This window comes from Takifugu rubripes, chromosome 1 (genome assembly GCF_901000725.2).
Source record: "Takifugu rubripes chromosome 1, fTakRub1.2, whole genome shotgun sequence".
In the NCBI taxonomy this organism is placed as follows: domain Eukaryota; kingdom Metazoa; phylum Chordata; class Actinopteri; order Tetraodontiformes; family Tetraodontidae; genus Takifugu; species Takifugu rubripes.
The window spans coordinates 11,500,446-11,517,188 of NC_042285.1; the positions used below are offsets into that span (position 1 = coordinate 11,500,446).

The 16,743-nt window shown below is 43.3% G+C and overlaps 3 protein-coding genes across 10 annotated transcripts; 1 reads left to right on the forward strand and 2 right to left on the reverse strand.

Annotated features, from left to right (window-relative positions):
• Window positions 1-568: 568 nt before the first annotated feature.
• Window positions 569-11,040, reverse strand: rnf40 (ring finger protein 40). 3 transcript variants are annotated; one of them, XM_029847037.1, is made up of 21 exons: window positions 10,875-11,040; window positions 10,636-10,721; window positions 10,079-10,227; window positions 9,804-9,971; window positions 9,282-9,606; window positions 8,243-8,452; window positions 7,917-8,038; window positions 7,673-7,819; window positions 7,334-7,408; window positions 7,121-7,240; window positions 6,862-7,041; window positions 6,360-6,495; window positions 5,932-6,053; window positions 5,518-5,777; window positions 5,298-5,415; window positions 5,072-5,221; window positions 2,866-3,078; window positions 2,670-2,795; window positions 1,808-1,951; window positions 1,616-1,717; window positions 569-1,277 (listed from the first exon to the last, which is right to left on the reverse strand). In XM_029847037.1, exons 1-21 carry the CDS (start codon window positions 10,922-10,924, stop codon window positions 1,101-1,103), a joined length of 3,180 nt encoding a protein of 1,059 aa, XP_029702897.1. In that variant the 5' UTR covers window positions 10,925-11,040; the 3' UTR covers window positions 569-1,100. The 3 variants fall into 3 exon arrangements, with proteins under 3 accessions (XP_029702897.1, XP_029702949.1, XP_029702994.1); XM_029847089.1 differs by having other exon boundaries at window positions 1,808-1,948; window positions 10,875-11,038; XM_029847134.1 differs by lacking the exons at window positions 10,636-10,721; window positions 10,875-11,040 and adding an exon at window positions 10,326-10,572.
• Window positions 10,965-14,413, forward strand: phkg2 (phosphorylase kinase, gamma 2 (testis)). Its single transcript, XM_003961308.3, has 10 exons — window positions 10,965-11,107; window positions 11,374-11,485; window positions 11,567-11,742; window positions 11,831-11,885; window positions 11,971-12,036; window positions 12,385-12,548; window positions 12,659-12,749; window positions 12,845-12,998; window positions 13,340-13,465; window positions 13,555-14,413. Exons 2-10 carry the CDS (start codon window positions 11,391-11,393, stop codon window positions 13,798-13,800), a joined length of 1,173 nt encoding a protein of 390 aa, XP_003961357.1. The 5' UTR covers window positions 10,965-11,107; window positions 11,374-11,390; the 3' UTR covers window positions 13,801-14,413.
• On the reverse strand, window positions 14,354-16,464 carry cfap119 (cilia and flagella associated protein 119). 6 transcript variants are annotated; one of them, XM_029848068.1, is made up of 9 exons: window positions 16,199-16,464; window positions 15,884-16,121; window positions 15,773-15,807; window positions 15,336-15,649; window positions 15,180-15,250; window positions 14,971-15,087; window positions 14,832-14,886; window positions 14,654-14,731; window positions 14,354-14,585 (listed from the first exon to the last, which is right to left on the reverse strand). In XM_029848068.1, the coding sequence occupies exons 2-9, from the start codon at window positions 15,896-15,898 to the stop codon at window positions 14,431-14,433; spliced, it is 840 nt and encodes a 279-aa protein (XP_029703928.1). In that variant the 5' UTR covers window positions 15,899-16,121; window positions 16,199-16,464; the 3' UTR covers window positions 14,354-14,430. The 6 variants fall into 6 exon arrangements, with proteins under 6 accessions (XP_029703928.1, XP_029704175.1, XP_029704058.1 ...); XM_029848315.1 differs by lacking the exon at window positions 16,199-16,464 and having other exon boundaries at window positions 15,336-15,499; window positions 15,584-15,649; window positions 15,979-16,121; XM_029848198.1 differs by lacking the exon at window positions 16,199-16,464 and having other exon boundaries at window positions 15,884-15,890; window positions 15,979-16,121.
• Window positions 16,465-16,743: the final 279 nt, after the last annotated feature.

Here is a 16,743-nt window from a genome sequence, read left to right on the forward strand (position 1 = left end):
GGACCAATCAATCCTTTATTTTTTTTGTCAACCTTCTTAACTGTTCCCAAATGGATGATAAACTTTTTCACATATGCACTCTTTCTCCAGGGCCTGGAACTTTTTATGCACGCTGCACGGTGTGAAGCTCCTTTCCCACAAGAGCTAACGTCAAACAGACGGCGACCAACCCCCCAGTAAATAGTTCATAGCGTCAAAACAGGGTTTCATAGGCTCAATTAGACTAAAAGTATGTTGTTAAACAGATGTTTTTATACTCGCCTGTCAGGGCTAACCTTAAGGAGAGCGGTCTGAGAGGACCCGGAGCTGCACAGCTCACTAAGAACACCCATATGAACTGACTTTCCACTGTAGTGATTACATCAGGAATGAGGCACTATAAGCTGCAGATGTTGTGTCAAACTCAATGGGAACCATGGCAACGGGATGAACACACACACACAGAGGTCCTTGCCCAAGGTGATCCAAACACTCCCGTATGTGTCGAGTGAGAGCCAAACCGGCCACAGCCTCGCGAATGAAGTAACGACGGACCCGACTGCTGAGCACAAACATGCAGCTTCACACATGCAGTCGTCACGTCTCGCTTTAATGTTGCCGCTTCTTCTAGCTTCACAGAATTTACAGGATTCCCAGCAGGACAAAACAGTTTATCAGGATGAAATGTCACGCAGGATCGCAGGTGTCCCCCCCCCCCAACAAAAAACAATCTTCATCAGTAAAACAAAGCAAAGTAAATCTTTTTTTTTTTTTAAAAAATGGACCCAGCTCGTTAAAAAGGCATTAAATCTAACACAAAAAAGAATACGGACAGAAAAACACTGTAGAGCAGCTCAACATGTAGAGAAAATCTGTGTCCAAACAACTGAGTTCTTTAGCTACAGCACATCACTCTCACTCACAACGTCATCAACTGCTGGACAAACTGGATTGTCCACGGCAACGACACCCACGTCGCTCTAGTCTTTCTGGAGGGGGGTCCCATCGTCGACGCCCCCAGAGTGCGCGCCTCATTAAATATCTCCTCGGTTCCACTGGCCTCTCTCCAACCAGCTCCCCGCTTTGGTTCAGTCTGCTGTCTCCTCCCGCCGCTCAGCGGATTAGGTGATGTAGATGCGGTGGAAGTCGTTGGCGCCGAAGGCACAGTTGCACTTGGGGCACTTCCTCTGTCTGGTGTCGTAACGCATCTTGAGACATTCGTAGCAGAACACATGGAAGCACTTGGTGAGCACCGTTTCCTTGTCCCGGGTGTTGCAGCAGGGGCAGCGCAGCTTGGCCTGCGGACACACATGCACGGGCCAAACCATGACTGGACGGTTCCTTTTGTTTTTTCCCACTTTATCGTTTCCAGAGCGACAAATTGGGGTTTTAATAAGCAGGTTTTGGGCCTGTTTCACGGAAGGTTAAACTCACGTGCACTACTGCCTGAAAGTCAAGCACGTTACAAAGACGTTGTGCTCCGCATGATGACATGTTACGTGTTCACGAGGCTTTTACAGCCTTGCTGACAGCAGGCGGATGTGAACTCTGCCAGATGTTTCGTGGAGTATTTGCAACTTCTTTACCACTAAATGATGTGAACAAACACGATGTAACTCTCTACGTTTTCTCCGACCTTGTACTGGTTGATCTCCTCCTGCAGGATCTCATCAGCGTCCGTGTACATCTCCACCTTTTTCTGTTTTTCCAGTTTCCTCCTCAGCCTGGACAGGTCCTCCTGGAAGGAATCAGAAGAGCGGTAGTTTAAAACAGACGGCTCACCTGATGGACCGCCGTAAACACCCCGCACCACCGCGATGCAACATACTTGGGCGCGTTTCAGGTTGCTGCTCTCCCTCTCCCGGGCGGTTCTGTTCTCAGCCACGGAGACCTGGATCTCCTTAAGCTTGGATTGCGTGTGCTCCAGCTGCACCTTCAGGTCCTCTGCCAGCTGGGCAGCCTCCACCGCCTGCAGTGAATAAGGAAGCGGAAGTCCACAATAAAAACGCTGAGATCCCCGAGCGGTGCTGGATAAACCTGGATAAACCTGACATCCAGAGGCTTTGGTTGTGCATCAGGTCAAAGATCCAGCTGGGTGCCCAGCGACACAACAGCACACCTCCAACATATTTAGGGCACCCTGGCTATATTTTCCAAGAATTAAGACTTATTTTCCTCTGAGCCGCATATTTTTAGATCCACTTTAATGCTTTAAAAGTGCTGCTGGTTTCAGTTTAAACAAACGTGTTTCCAGTTATGTTTTAATTATTCTTAGTCCAGAGAATGTGCATGACCTTGTTTGCAGCACTTCACTCTTCTGTGTAACTGCAGTCAGGAAGTTAACGTAATTACAATATTAAATTCCAGGGTACCTTGTAGGTATTTATAGTTGCACAGCCTGCATGTGGAAGATGGACAGACAGACGGACAGACGGACGGACGGACGACAGGCGGACGGACGTCAGGCTTCATTAGCCCACCTTATGGCTCGTTGATGCAAAGATTTGCTGAACAAATCGTCAACGTCAGCGCTTAAATCCCCGTGCACTGAAACGATGGCGACTGCCCCGTTTGACAGATGATGCTGTCCAGATCCTCTCCTGATGCTGCTCAATGTGAGCAACATCTGGCAGCAATCAGCGAAAGCGAAGCTCGACGAGCAGAGTGATTGACGCCGCGTCTCCTCTCACCTTCCTCTTGTTGAGTTCCAGCGCCTGTGTCCGGACAGCCAGCTCTTTCTCCATAGCGGCCAGCGTGCTCTGAAGGACGCCCTCCTTCTCCTCCAGCTTCTGAACCACGAGCAGCTGGGCGTCCACCTGGAGGCCACAGCGGCGGTTACACCGAGCGCATCTCCACACAATGAAAAGATTGCAGTTGATGCACCACCTGGGTTTTGAACGTGAGAACTTGGTCGGCCAGCTCCTCCTTCTCTTCTTTCAGCAGCTTGTAGATCTGGTTGGATTTAATCCGCTCGCTCATCAGTTTGAAGTTGGCGTCGTCCTTCTCTCGTAGCTGCTGCAGCAGGCGGCTGTTCTGTTCCTGCATGTCCTCAAAAGCCTGGCCGGTCACGTCCATCTCACTCAGAAGAGCTTCCTCCTCCTGTCAGAGAGCAGAAACAACCAGAGGGTCAGTGGACGGATTGACGAGGACCTAAAAGCCAATCATTTGTGAAAAGGTCAAAGTGCATTCTTGTAGCACCCAGTAATAGCTGCAGACAAACGACCTCATCCTTTTAGGCCGGTTTCCTAGAACCCTTGATTCCATTATGCTATTCATAGTGCAACCAGACTGGATTTTTCACAGGACTTAGTCTGAAAAGTTGACTCACTCACGCTGGTCTGTCAGAAGCGAGGTGGCAAGATTCCATGAACTTATTGTGAGAAGCTTATTGTAAACTACCCCAAATGTTTGATCCAAATTTAATAAGATGACTGAAAAAACCAATGCTACCCAAATTAAGTTTGTGTAAAACTGTGCCTCACTGGGAAAATAAAATCAATGTTTAAATAAATAATTCAATTTCCCAGGGTTCTGGAACTTTGTGCGGTGCAAAAACCTTTGTGGCCGGGCTGAAAGCCCGCGACATTTTCAGCTGCAGGCTAGCAGAAAATAAGCGAAAAGGCCAACAGAACCGCATGAAGGATGGTGTCAAACAGCAACAGAAGAGGAGATTAGACACTGGGACTGATCTAAACAACTCCTGGTGACCCACGGGTGCGTTAAATAAATGATTTCCTGTTTACATTATCGAAACAGGGGTTCTTCCGGAAAAATGTTTAGACGACCGCGATTCGTAAACAATTATAATCAAAACAAAATCTCAGCTTTTAAAATGAGTGATTGTGGGTGTGCCAAGTTTCAGCGTACAATCGTATTGTGCGATGGAATATTTCCGCTAACATCTCTGTGGGTAAATCTATTACAGCCCATCTCAACGTGCGCGCACACCTGCCTAGAAATGGAGACAACCTTATGAAGAATAGCCGTTACAGGAGGTGACGTTCTCCTTGGCAAAGCCGCAGCCAGAATGAATGTGGCGCTCGACTGAAAAGTACTGGAATTCCAAGTTAATTAACTTTGATGAAAACCGGGCAGTTTAATGAAAACACAACTTTCGAATAAAGGGAGTGACACATGAAGGAGGAATTCCAGTTGACTTTGTTTTTTATCTCATTCGCTTCAATGCCACGATTATCAAGCTGTTGCAGATCTCCTCCACATTTAGTGCACAATCAAGACACAAATGTGACAAATACGCTATTACTCCTCGTGGTGACAGATGTGAGCTGCACTCCCCAGCCTGCAATTAGAACCTCCTTCTGATCTCCCTCTCTTCTCTGTAGCAGTTTAGAGGGCTGTGGTACGTCAGTCATGACAGGTTTTGAGGCCTTTTCTATGGCGGCGGAACCAGATGCTAGAAAATGTCGGCGGCTGTTAATTTAACATTGCAGAAGGTTTAAATGTGATAAGTTAGATTTATCACTTCAGGCCAGATAGAGGAAACTGGCCAATAACAAAGACATTTTGGATGAAAGGTAAATTAGACTGAAGCTTTTTTAGTTTTTTAGAAAGACTCTCTACAATACCTGTAGCTAAATGGAGCTTGTTAGCTTGTTAGCCTGGCCACATCATCGGTTTTTGGTTCCTCATTTATGTTCTAAGATTAGGAGGATCATTGATTTAGGCAAATGCATTACTCATCCTGCTGTCTTGATTCTTATCAGGTTTTTTTTTTCTTTAAATCTGATAAAGAATATTTACATTTTTTATTTCCAAAAATTAGTCAGGAGGATTTCTATGCAACATCTCAAAGGCCTGAGTTTCGGGGAGATGGAGAAGCAAGAAAAACCTGATGACTAACAGTGTGTGGGACATGCAAAACAAATGGCAGAGAGCTTGGGGCGAGTTAGAACTCCTGGACTGTGTCATGTCTCAGCACACAAACATGTGCAGTATTATATATGATCAGGTTACACCCCATTCCTTTATAAAAAGCACAAAGAACCAACCAGGAGCACGTCCTGTAGTTGGGAACGTCCGGCTTCTCGAGGTTAAACTATCATTAATTTTCTGAGGCAATAAAGACAAATACCTGCTTAGTGGCAGCCAGTTTCTTTTGCAGATGCTCAATGGTCTCTTCTGCCACCCGGATCTTCCTGAGGGCATCTTCATCTGCCAGCTTCTTACTTTCCTTCCTCTCCCTCTCCTCCAGCTCTCGCACACGCATCCTCAGTTCATCCACCTGATAAAGGGACAGAGAGGCTGAGCATCTGTAATAGTTTATCTGCCATTTAACTGAACTGGGCCACTCGACGGACCTCAGCTTTAGACTTGCGCTCAGCTGCCATCAGCTGCACTTTGTCTCTCTGTTCTTTAGGGGCCGACTTATACATGTCCAGTAAAAGCTTCATTTCTTTCTGGGACTCTTGGGCCTTTCTAAAAGGTTAAAGAACAGCATATCAGCACTTCGACTCCTATTTCACAAGTTATAACAAGACAGTTGTTGGAAGTGGTTCTGAACATGAGAAAAGGATTTACTTGAGCTCCACTCGGAGCATCTTCAGGGTGTCCGAGTCCTTTCTCTTCAGCTCATCGCTGCGTTGCCTCTCTCTCTCCCGCTCCCTCTCCCTTTCTCTCTCCACTTCTCTTTCCCTTTCTCTCTCCCTGGCCCGCTGTCTCTCCAATTCCTTCCTCCGTTCCTCCTCTTCCTCCTGGTCTTCTTCCTCCTCTTTCTTCACATCGAGGCTGTCATTTGTCTCCTCCAGAATCAAGACTGCATCACCACTTTGGCAACGCAACTGTTGGTAGAGAAAAAGAGAAAATGACCTGCTGTGTATCGTTGTGCCTACCCATTTATATGAAATTACCTGCAGTTTAACTGAAATGTGTGAATATTTGGGCTCAGTAAAGCATGATTGAGACAGATGGAATGATCCAGGTGAGCATGACTACCTTGTTGATCTCCATCTGTGTTTCCCGCAGCTTCCTTTTATAGCGTTGCAGGTCTCCCTTCAGCTGCAGGTTGTGGTTCTGAAGGCTGCTGATTAAGTGTCGCATCTCTCTGTTGATCGGCCCTGAGAGAGCAGACCAGATAAAGTGTCAACATTTGATATATTTTCCCCCTGATTCACTTTAACCGTAGTGGTGGACACTGAGCTCAATAACCGCCAGCATGGGAAAAATCAAATGTGTTACCCCTCCGTCTCACCTGGGAAAAAAAGGATTTGCTGCCAATCAGCTGTTATGTTTACAGTATCAGAGTGGTTTTTGTATGACTGTTTCTTTGTAAAAACAAGCTTAATTTACTTTGTACAAATTGTAATTTTGGCATATTCCAAAGATCCTGACTCAAAGGTGTGAAGGTGTGTTTTGAAACGTACCTGCTTGCTCATTGGCCGCCAGGTTCTGCTCAAACTCGATACGCAGCATCTCGTACTCTTTGCGCACCTGGGCCAGAGTGTCCTCCAGCTGAATGACCTCAGTTCGCAGCTTCTTCTGAAGGGACAGCTCATCGCTCTGCTCAGGAGACACCATTGGGACAGTGTTGACCAAAGTGTCGAGCAGTGGTGCAAACACCCAAGTTCAGATTGATATTGCTCTGACAGAATGAGGGGAAAGAACAGCTGAACAGCTGAAATTGCAAAACTGGGCAGGTGGGAGGGTGAAACAAAGATCACAGCATGAGCGCATTCTTCTTCCTTCTTCTGGGCTTTACCCAAATGACTGGGTGAATTCAAACCTACATAAATTTGGATTAAACGCTTGACCTCGTGTGTTCCTATTTTAGCAAGCCGTGCAGAGGCAAACATGCCTGGGCGTGGAGCAAACGCCCTATTCAAACTATTTTGACTATTGTAATTAGACGTAAGAAAGTTATTTCACCTCCATGTGCTCAATCTGTCGGAGGTGAGCGTTCTTTGCAGTGAGCAGGAGAGCCCGTGCCTCGTCCAGCTGAGTTTTCACTCCCAGAGACTCATTGTACAGCAGTGAGAATTGAGACTGCAGACATTTATACTCTAGAGTCTCCTTCACAACGTCTTCTGGAATATTCCGCAAATCCATCTAAGAATGAAAAGACATCTTAGCCGCAGATTACAAAGGCAAGTTTGGCCTCCAAAAGATGACATCGTTCCATCTTTACCCTGAGCTTCTCGCTCTCCCTCACGGCCTCCTGGAGCTCTAACTGTAATTTCTCCAACTCTGTCATGCGACTATTGGCCAACTCCTGGTTGTGCTCCAACTCTGCATTAAGACTCTCAAACTGCAGAAACAAACATTATAGGTTTGAGAATGTTTGTAGCCAAATCTCTGGGACATTAAATGTAATGGAACAGGGTATGGTATGAGCACTCACCTTCTCAATGTTTAGTGTGATCTGGCCTCCAGACAGGCCCCCTGAGCTTCCGGTGCTGCTGTAGCCAGACTTAAGCTACAGGTAGAAATTGCAGAACATAGATTTTTTTTTTTAAAACAAACAAAAAAAAACAAAAAAAAAACTCTGTAACACACCAGTAGTAGATTTGCATTAATAAATGCAGCTGGGTAGAGAAGCACTGATGCTTACAGTTTCATGAGTATTAAATTAAATATAGAGAAGCAGCAGCATTAGCTGTGAATGCAGTGATGAAAACTAACATAGCGTCTAAGGGAAGAAGCAGGGGATAGAACAGGCACAAAGATATGTCAAGCTAACCTGTTCCATTGCCTCTGCAAGATGTTTGTTGAGCTTTTGCTCCCTGTTGCGGAGTTTCTCCATGTCCCACTGCAGGTCCTCCACTGTAGTTTCCATCTCAGACACCTTAGTCTCTGAGCTGGTAACCTTGTCAACTAACTCATTGTACTGTAAAAGCAGAGGAGGCATCACCGTTACATCGTAAGTAATAATTGTACCGGTAAGTGGATTTCTACAATTCACTGAAGTAAACGATTGATCATACCTCCATAGACATCTTGTGGTGTTTGCCCTGCAAGAGGGTGGTCAGGTCCCGCAGTCGAAGGTTGTCCTCCAACACAGTGATATTTGTACTGACCACGTCAGACTGACTGTCATTTTCACATGCTGTTAACAAACGCCATGGTCTATGTCACATTTCTCCCAATGAATAGCTTGATGAAGTCTTATAAAAGCCAAATAAAACACATTTAATGAGTTTTTTATAACAAAGACAATGTGCCTTGGGTTTCTTTTTCTTATGTACATTTTTATGTTTCAGGAGCAAACAAAACATGAGTATCAGAGTACCTGGAATGTTTCCACAAATACCTGTTGTCTGGGCCTGCTTGCACATATTGTCAATGTGGCTGTGCAGCCTGTCGAAGGCACACACCAAGCATGCAACAGCTTCCTTGCTGAACTGCATGCGGTCCTGGAGATGCAAAGCGAGTTCCTCCTCACTGCTGTGCTCTAATGTAGCCAGAAAACCTTTGGCGTTCTCACTCAGGGGAAGAGGTGGGGGCGTTTCCTGTGGGCATCCTAGAAGGTAGTAAATTAAAAGGTTTAGAAAATTAGCGTCATTATTATGTAATGAAAATCATAGTTAATATAAGAGAATGTATCTTTAGTTACAATGAGTAGTACGTGTTCATCCATTCTAGCTAGTAAAAGAGGGTTACGAATGCTAGGGTTATGATTGTGAATTTACTATCCACTCTAGATAATAAGAATTATTGTTTACAAGTGCTGTGCTCCCAAAAACAAGTCTCCTGGACGCTATAAAGCTGGCAGTCACCCTCCTGTCTTTCGCTACATTACCTCCTGGTACTGCTCTTTATATGAGTTGGCTGAGGCCTGGTAATTTTAAGTTCACACTTTTCAACAGCCAGACACATTAACATATGCCTCCATCACGAGTCATACTGATCCTCCTAATTCACTCACCTCATTGTGCTATTTATATTATTGTTTATTTAAATAAATTACTTTTCTGTGACATCTTAATTTGCCTGTCTCCTCTGATCATGGCAAAAGGTACAAAACTGACAGGACTCTGCTTCAACCTACCACTCCATTAAAACAGAGGTACAATGAAGACTATGGCTGTAATTAATAAATGGTAAATGTTGGAATTTTCAACCTTCTTAAAATAAAGTTGGAATAGAAGCACAAATGTTCACTGCTTGCATTTTTGCTTGCTGCACCCATTCTAAAGTGTACACTTTGTTCACACCTTTGTTTTTTTTAAATTCATTGCGACTGTGTCAATGCAAAATAATAAGTGTTTTTGTCCAAATGATTAGGGTACTGAGCTCTAACTAACCAAACCACAAATGATCCTAAAATTATGCCAGGAATACTAGCTCACCTGTTGAGTCTCGTGGAGGCTCTTTTGGTTTCAACTGGTCTTCTAAACCTAAAGGGGGAGGTGGAAATTGCTGCTCCTCCTGACCCTCTTCCCGATGCTCCTGCTGCACCAGGTCTTCCTGCTGCTGCTGCTGTTCTGCCTGCTCTCCCTCGTTCTGAGACTCTGGGAGCGGAGGTGGAGGCACCGCCGATATTGGTGAGGTGAGAGTAACACCATCCTCTTCCACTGGTATAGGGTCAGTCACAGAGGCCGATGGAGGTTCAGGAGTAAATGTAACTGGAGCTGGCTCAATACGTTTGCGTAGAACATGCACGGTCTCTTCCAACTGCAAAGACACAACATGGTTATCACATGCATTTGAAGAACACTGTAGTTCTGGCCATAGTGCAAAATTTAAGATAAGACAAACAAAGTAAGTGATTTATTATAGGTATACTTTGACATTAAAGAGCTCAAGTCATCAATCTTCATTTTAGCTCAATTAGTAAATCTAAGTAAATGTTATTAAATGTGCAAAAGTACCTGTGACCAGTAGCGATTAACAATCAGCAGAGTGGTGTCATCAGTGGCCTGTCTCTTTTCTAATTTCTCAATTTTCTCACGCAATTCATCCTCCATTGCCTGTCTCTGCTCCAAACGCTCACACAGCTTCTTATTTTTGAACTGGATGACCTTCATGTCCATTTCCTCCTGCACAAATTTTGTTTCATCCCAGTGAGGGAATAAGGCATGCAGTTTAGTGACAAATAAAATCCATCACAAATAATAACAACAACAGGCAGTAATCAGTTACTGACCGTTGAGGATACACCAGCAATTCGTATAGGCTCAATCAGAGTAGTTGTGGTTTTTTCCTCTTTTTTACTTTTCTTCTCAGGTGGGCCAGGGGGGCTGTCCCCTCCCGAGGGACGTTTCCCTCCCCCAGCACCTGACATGGCTTCTATCACTGCAAGAGATCACGCAGAGCGTTCAATATTTCCATTAATACAAGAATTAATTATTCCCATCAGTCATTCATTTGATAGTAGCCACTGAGTTAACTACCTGCGAACGCTGCTCCTAATGTGCTAACAGGTAAATATTTGGAAACTAAGGCTCTTGATAGCTCAACTAGCTAGGCTGATGTTAACTGCGCTATTTTTAAATGAGGTAGAGTATAATTTAGCTCAGCCAATAGTTAGCAAGTTTGCTAATGCTAATTATGCTACCGTTAGCAAAGGGGCTATATCCAACATCTAATAGGGGTCGGTCACTTGACTGGCCATCAAAAAATGCGATAAATGTATTTTGGTTAAAGGTGGCAGCTTGTGTTTATCTCTAAACAGATATATGCCACAAAATCAATGCAACAAACCTTCACAAGGACCGATTAAAATGTTACCCTGTGCATCCGCAAAATATCCTGGAAATGACGTCACTGGGCTTCCGCATGAAAAAAACCTACATCAAAACAGATTAAAGAAAATACAAGATTATAATTAATAATTTTATCTTTGAGTTGTCTTTTACTATATGGTACGTTATTTACATGTTTAAAATGCTGTGAAATGCACATTAAAAAATGTCGGCACAGGGTTTGATGCGTTGCCGTACCAACTCCACCCTGTTGGGGGTAGTATTGTCAAACCAGCGACAGACGTCATCCAGTTTCGGAGGAATGTGTCTAGAATGTAAACAGTTTCGGGGATATCTAACCGCTGCCATTACCTCCTCGAATTTGATATCGTCGATAAATCATTCCAGCTGCAATGACGAGGCAGCTCTTGTAGCGATTATTTTATGCCGGTTGCTTTGCTAGCGCCTCTTCTCGTTTGGTTACATACATGGTGAGTAACTTCCTGTACGGTCAGTGAACCTGTCGCAACAACAGGAAGATCGTAGACGTTGCAGGTTGAATCCCATGATTGTTAATCGGCAGATATGCAAGCAAAAAGCAGAAAATGCAGAAATATATGCGGCATTGTACTGCTAACTAGAGTGGATTCACTGTAAAGGAATGGTCAGCACTTCCTCGTCAGGAGTTAGCTCAGTGGATTTTATAATTCCTATTCGGCCAACGGACGTGGCTGACATTATGTTATTATTGTTTTAGATTTAAAGGCTGTCATAATGACCAAAGATATTGTTGTCGGAGATGAATTGCCAGACTGGGTGGGGGCCAAGGAATTCTACCAGAAATATGACCCAAAGGAGGTGATTGGCAGGTGGGTACCCGCCCCCCCAAATAACGCACAATATAGTGGCGCCATATATAACAATTCTGTATTGTTCAAACTGTGTTGCAGGGGGGTTAGCAGTGTGGTGCGCAGGTGTGTGCACAGACACACGGGTCAGGAGCTGGCGGTGAAGATTATAGAGATTACAGCAGAGAAGATGACCGCTCAGCAGCTGGAAGAGGTGAAGACCTCCACACTGAAAGAGATCCAGGTCCTCAACATGGTGAAGGGGCACGCTTCCATCAGTATGTGTGTCGTCTTTGTTTGTCCACTCAGACCCCTTTCTTGAAGGTTCAAAAGGAATGACGCCATGTCATGTGTTGTCCCTTTCAGTAACTCTCATTGACTCCTATGAATCGACCACCTTCATATTTTTAGTCTTTGACCTGTAAGTATGACAGCCAAGAACTACGCTGCAGTTAGTCATCACATGGGTGCAAATGTTTAATCCCGGCTTTTGTTTTCATTCTCAGCATGAGGAGAGGAGAGCTGTTTGACTACCTAACAGAAAAAGTTACTCTGAGTGAGAAGGAAACCAGGTAAGTGGCAACACATCCCATTCTAAAAATAGCCTGAGTTGGGGTTGTCCTGGAATGTTTACACTGCCAGTCAAATTAAATTGTACTGTGTGATATTACATTGTTATAGTTTTGAGGGTGGTGCTACCCTTGCTGTATATTATTTTAGTCACAAAACAGCTCTGAAATAACTTATGACAAAAATTCTCTACTGTAGAAAACAACACGATGACAACAGATAGCCAAGGTGTACAAAACAAACACACATTTCCAAAATTTATGCATATGGTAATGAAATGTAACTTGTTTTTCTTTCTTTTCCCAAAGGCTGTATAATATGTGCATTTTGTGAAATCTCTTGCTTTACAGGAGTATTATGCGAGCTCTGCTGGAGGCTGTACAGTACCTCCACTCTCTCAATATTGTCCACCGTGACCTAAAGCCTGAGAACATTCTGTTGGATGATCAAGGACACATTAAACTGTCTGACTTTGGGTTCTCTGTGCAGCTGCAGCCTGGTGAAAAACTTAAAGGTATATGACAGTATAAACTAAACCAGATGTCATAAGTGAAAGACTGCGTTAGAGAAATGTTTGCACAAAGTCTAAAGGAAGTTGAAACTTCTTTCTTGTCTGTTTTTCAGAGCTCTGTGGGACACCTGGTTATTTAGCCCCTGAAATACTAAAGTGTTCGATGGATGACATGCATCCAGGCTATGGAAAAGAAGTCGATCTGTAAGTGTGGGGTTTGTTGGTAAAGTAAAAAAAAAAGAATCCAGAGTCTTTTCCCACTATTTTACTGGACTTGTTTTGGTGCTTGTGTTGAACAGGTGGGCCTGTGGAGTCATTCTTTTTACCTTACTGGCTGGCTCACCACCATTCTGGCACCGCAAACAGATGCTGATGCTGAGGATGATAATGGAGGGCCAATATCAGTTCAGCTCTCCGGAGTGGGATGACAGGTCTGACACTGTCAAAGATCTGGTAAGACAGATAAAGCTTTAGAAAGCACAGTGCGTTTTTTCTCGAAACTTTCAGTTTCCATGGCGATACTCTTCCAGTAATTCCCACAACTATCTAATATTTGATGTAGTAATTGGAAATTGTTCTTCTTTGTTCACATAACATAACATTTTTGACTTCTTATCCAAATTCTTCTACTTAAACTTAACATTATTAGACCTGTGGGATTTAGGGGAACACAGATCTGCTACTTTAACAAACTTGTCAATCGTGTGTAAAGATTTGCATGTTTCCTTGAGTTTAGAGTTAGCGTGTCACAGCGAAACCATCCGTGACGCGGTGAGCGCTTGTTTTTGCTGCAGATATCCAGACTGCTGGTTTTGGAACCAGCTGCCCGTCTCACAGCTGAGCAAGCACTAGCGCATCCTTTCTTTAGGCTATATCAGAAGGAAGACGTGCGGCTCTTCAGTCCAAGAAAAACATTTAGGGTTGGTCGCCATTTATTAAAAAAAACAAAACAAACAAGTTTATAATAGTTTTTTAACATATATCAAGCAGGTGTTTTTTGCTTTCTCAGGTGTTGATAGTTAGTGTGCTAGCCTGTATCAGGATCTACAGCCGTTACCGAAGGGTGCGGCCTCTGACTCGGGACGTACTGGCCAGAGATCCCTACTCCATACGCGGTGTCCGCAAACTCATCGACGGCTGCGCCTTCCGCATCTATGGACACTGGGTGAAAAAGGGGGAGCAGCAGAATCGAGCTGCCCTCTTTCAGAACACAGCTAAGATCATGCTGCTGGGCCTAGAAGACTTTGACACATGAAAGGTCACCCTCATTCCTCACAATGCTAATTTTTATTTAAGTATATGCATGACAGTGTTTGCATTCCTATTGTCATCGTTTGATTCATTTTATGGTCAAGAATGCGGGGACCGAGATGTTTGGCGTGCCTCCATTCACACCTGTGGTTTTATTGATTCCTGGCTCTTCTTGCAGTCGAGAGCACGTGGCGCAAATGTTTGCAAAGACACCTCACATTTAAATAGATTATGCATATTTCGGATTTTACTTGATAATCACCATTTATAACTGAATAACCTATGTGTATTTCTAAGCAACAGTAAATTTAACAGTAAATTATAGAGCAGCTCACACTGACAGATGCTGTGGTGTTACAGATCCGTACTGTAGGGTGTTGTCGCTGTTGTGCATGCAGCTGCTCCTTTGTGCAGAAACCTCCTCACACTAACTGTGAAGACCATTAACGACTGTACTGTATCTCCTAACTAACCATCATTCCCTACTCAACCTCACCTTCCTCGTTTCAAGTGCCTGCACGAGAAAGGTACAGTAATTGTACAAACCAGACAGAATCTATTGTATATGAAAGAAAGTTTTATTGTTTTAGTTTTAATAAAACATTTGTGTCCAACATGAGTATTTGTGCACATACTATTCATGTTGTTTTGGCTTGCTGGTTTCCACGACTCTGTTGTAACGTTCTGTAGTTTTTTTCATTTGCTGATCTAGCTGCCCAGATATGAGCGCTAACTGCTCTCTGACCTCTTTCTCGATCAGCATCTTCAGCTCTGACTTTGAACCTGTTGCTAAGGAAGAAAAAAGGAGGGAATGCACCACTCTGTTGCATCTGGATTACTACTATTTGAGTTTGTACCAGCAGTAGAGTCTTCAAGCCTAGGAGAGCCACTTGCCACTTGTAGTGCTTCTTGTTTGACCATCACATTTTTAACCCCTAGCACATGACAAGCACAATATTTAGTAAATATGCCAAACATTCTGAGTCGCATGCATTCATAAAATAATTCTGAACACAGCTTTTCAGCTTTCTTTACCTTTAACTTTCTGGTCTGAGATGCCAGGATAAGTCAGAGACAAGTCAAGTTTTACCTGTGAAAACAAAGTATCTCTTTAGTGTACAAAGAATTCACAAGTCATATATGATTTAAAGTCTACTTTAAATCGTGTATGTACCTGTTGAGTGAAAAGATATTTGTAGAACTTGTAGTGTCTCAGATAATTGTTATTGATGTACTTTAAGATGGCGGTCACCTCCCCCAAGCTGAAGAGTTCGATGCTGAAAGGGGGTCTCTGTGGAGAGCAAACAGTAGCCTCCGTTTAGGAAAATTGCCAGATGTTTATAAAAATTAGATTGTGAATAAAAGAATTACTGGTCAACAGACCCTCACGGAGTGACAGATTAGTAGTTCTTTGCAATATCTGAAACAGTTCTCTATGTTGTTGTGAGGAGAACCTGAAAGAAAAGTAATTTAAATGTATTCATTTTGCATTATCTGATTTGAATGCACGTTAGAGTGTTGGCTACTATGCTTCCTTACCTATGTTAGCCTGATGGATGGATTTGAGTATTGAGAGCAGAACAGAAGTTTGTTCATTTTTGAAATTCTGTTCTCTGCAAAAAAACACTGCCTGCACATATAGTTCGAGAAGAACGCCTCTCCTTGGTTCAAGCAAGTCAACTTCAAACACGGTGCTTAAAGCTCTGTCACAGGGAAGAACTGTGTCACAGCGATGTCTACATGAGTGGCTGCATGTGTATATGCACGGATATATGTTGGTAAGAAACCTCTCCAGATCAGGAACACTCTGCACTTTGTTGATTTCATCCATGTCATGATAGCTTACATCTGCCCTGCAAAAGCAAACAAGAAAATAATCAAGTTTCTGTCACACTATATGCATAGAGTCAGATTTACACTTCGTGTATTCATGAAATGAGGCAAGTATTTTTGTGAATTAGTGACACGCAGCTCACCATAGCAGTACTTTAGCTTTCATGGCCGGTGAAACCTACACGGCACGAAAAAAATGCAACGTAAACAGTATGAATGTCTAAACAATACGATTAAAAGTTGGAGAATTTTACCTTTCTCCTGTCCATGATGATTTGAAAACCTGCAGATTCACAAAGGAATCGGGATGTATTGCAACATGGGCATTATCGTTGTTTCACACGCTTACCTTGCTTTGACCAGGACTCTTCCTGTTTGGCTGCCGCTGTAGCCTAGCAACGGAAGTCTGTTTCCGGTTTAGCGCTCTCGAGAAAGTGAGATATTACCCAGTTTACCCAGTAGATTAGGAGCCTCTGCGTGACTACGCACAATCTATAAGCAAATGTTACATTAATGAAAATAGATATGTTGTAGGTATTGCATGTACAATGGGCCAGACAGTTAAATACCATGAATTCCCAGTCTACAATGTAATTGGAATCAAGATCACAATATACATCTCATATAACAATGAGCATAATGAGCCAACGCATGAGAGCAGGAGTAACACTAAGGGACAATAAAAGGCCGGGCTAATATTGACAAATATTTCTTGCTTGCTAAATGCTCAGCAGGGTCTGAGAATGTGCTGAGTCGTCAGGGTTGGGATGTCAACAGGTCACATCAATGCATTCAACTATCTTTAAATTTGAGAACCACATTTCTTTCCACAACACTGACGTTGGTAAGCCTTGTATTTATTTTTCAGCTTGCTGCTGTGGTTGAACTTAATTGACTGATTTTAAACCTAACAAAACAATTTAAGTCAAAGCTCCTTTGACTTTTGATCTTTGAAAGGTCAAGGGGCAAAGCCTCTTTGCTCCGTTATTACATTTTTTATTCTTTTTTTGGGGTGGGGGGTGGAATATTTCTACACAATATTCAGTGCTTACATTTGAAGCTTATTTTAAGCATTACCATTATAGTATACATACACTGAAAAAAGGTTTTTTAA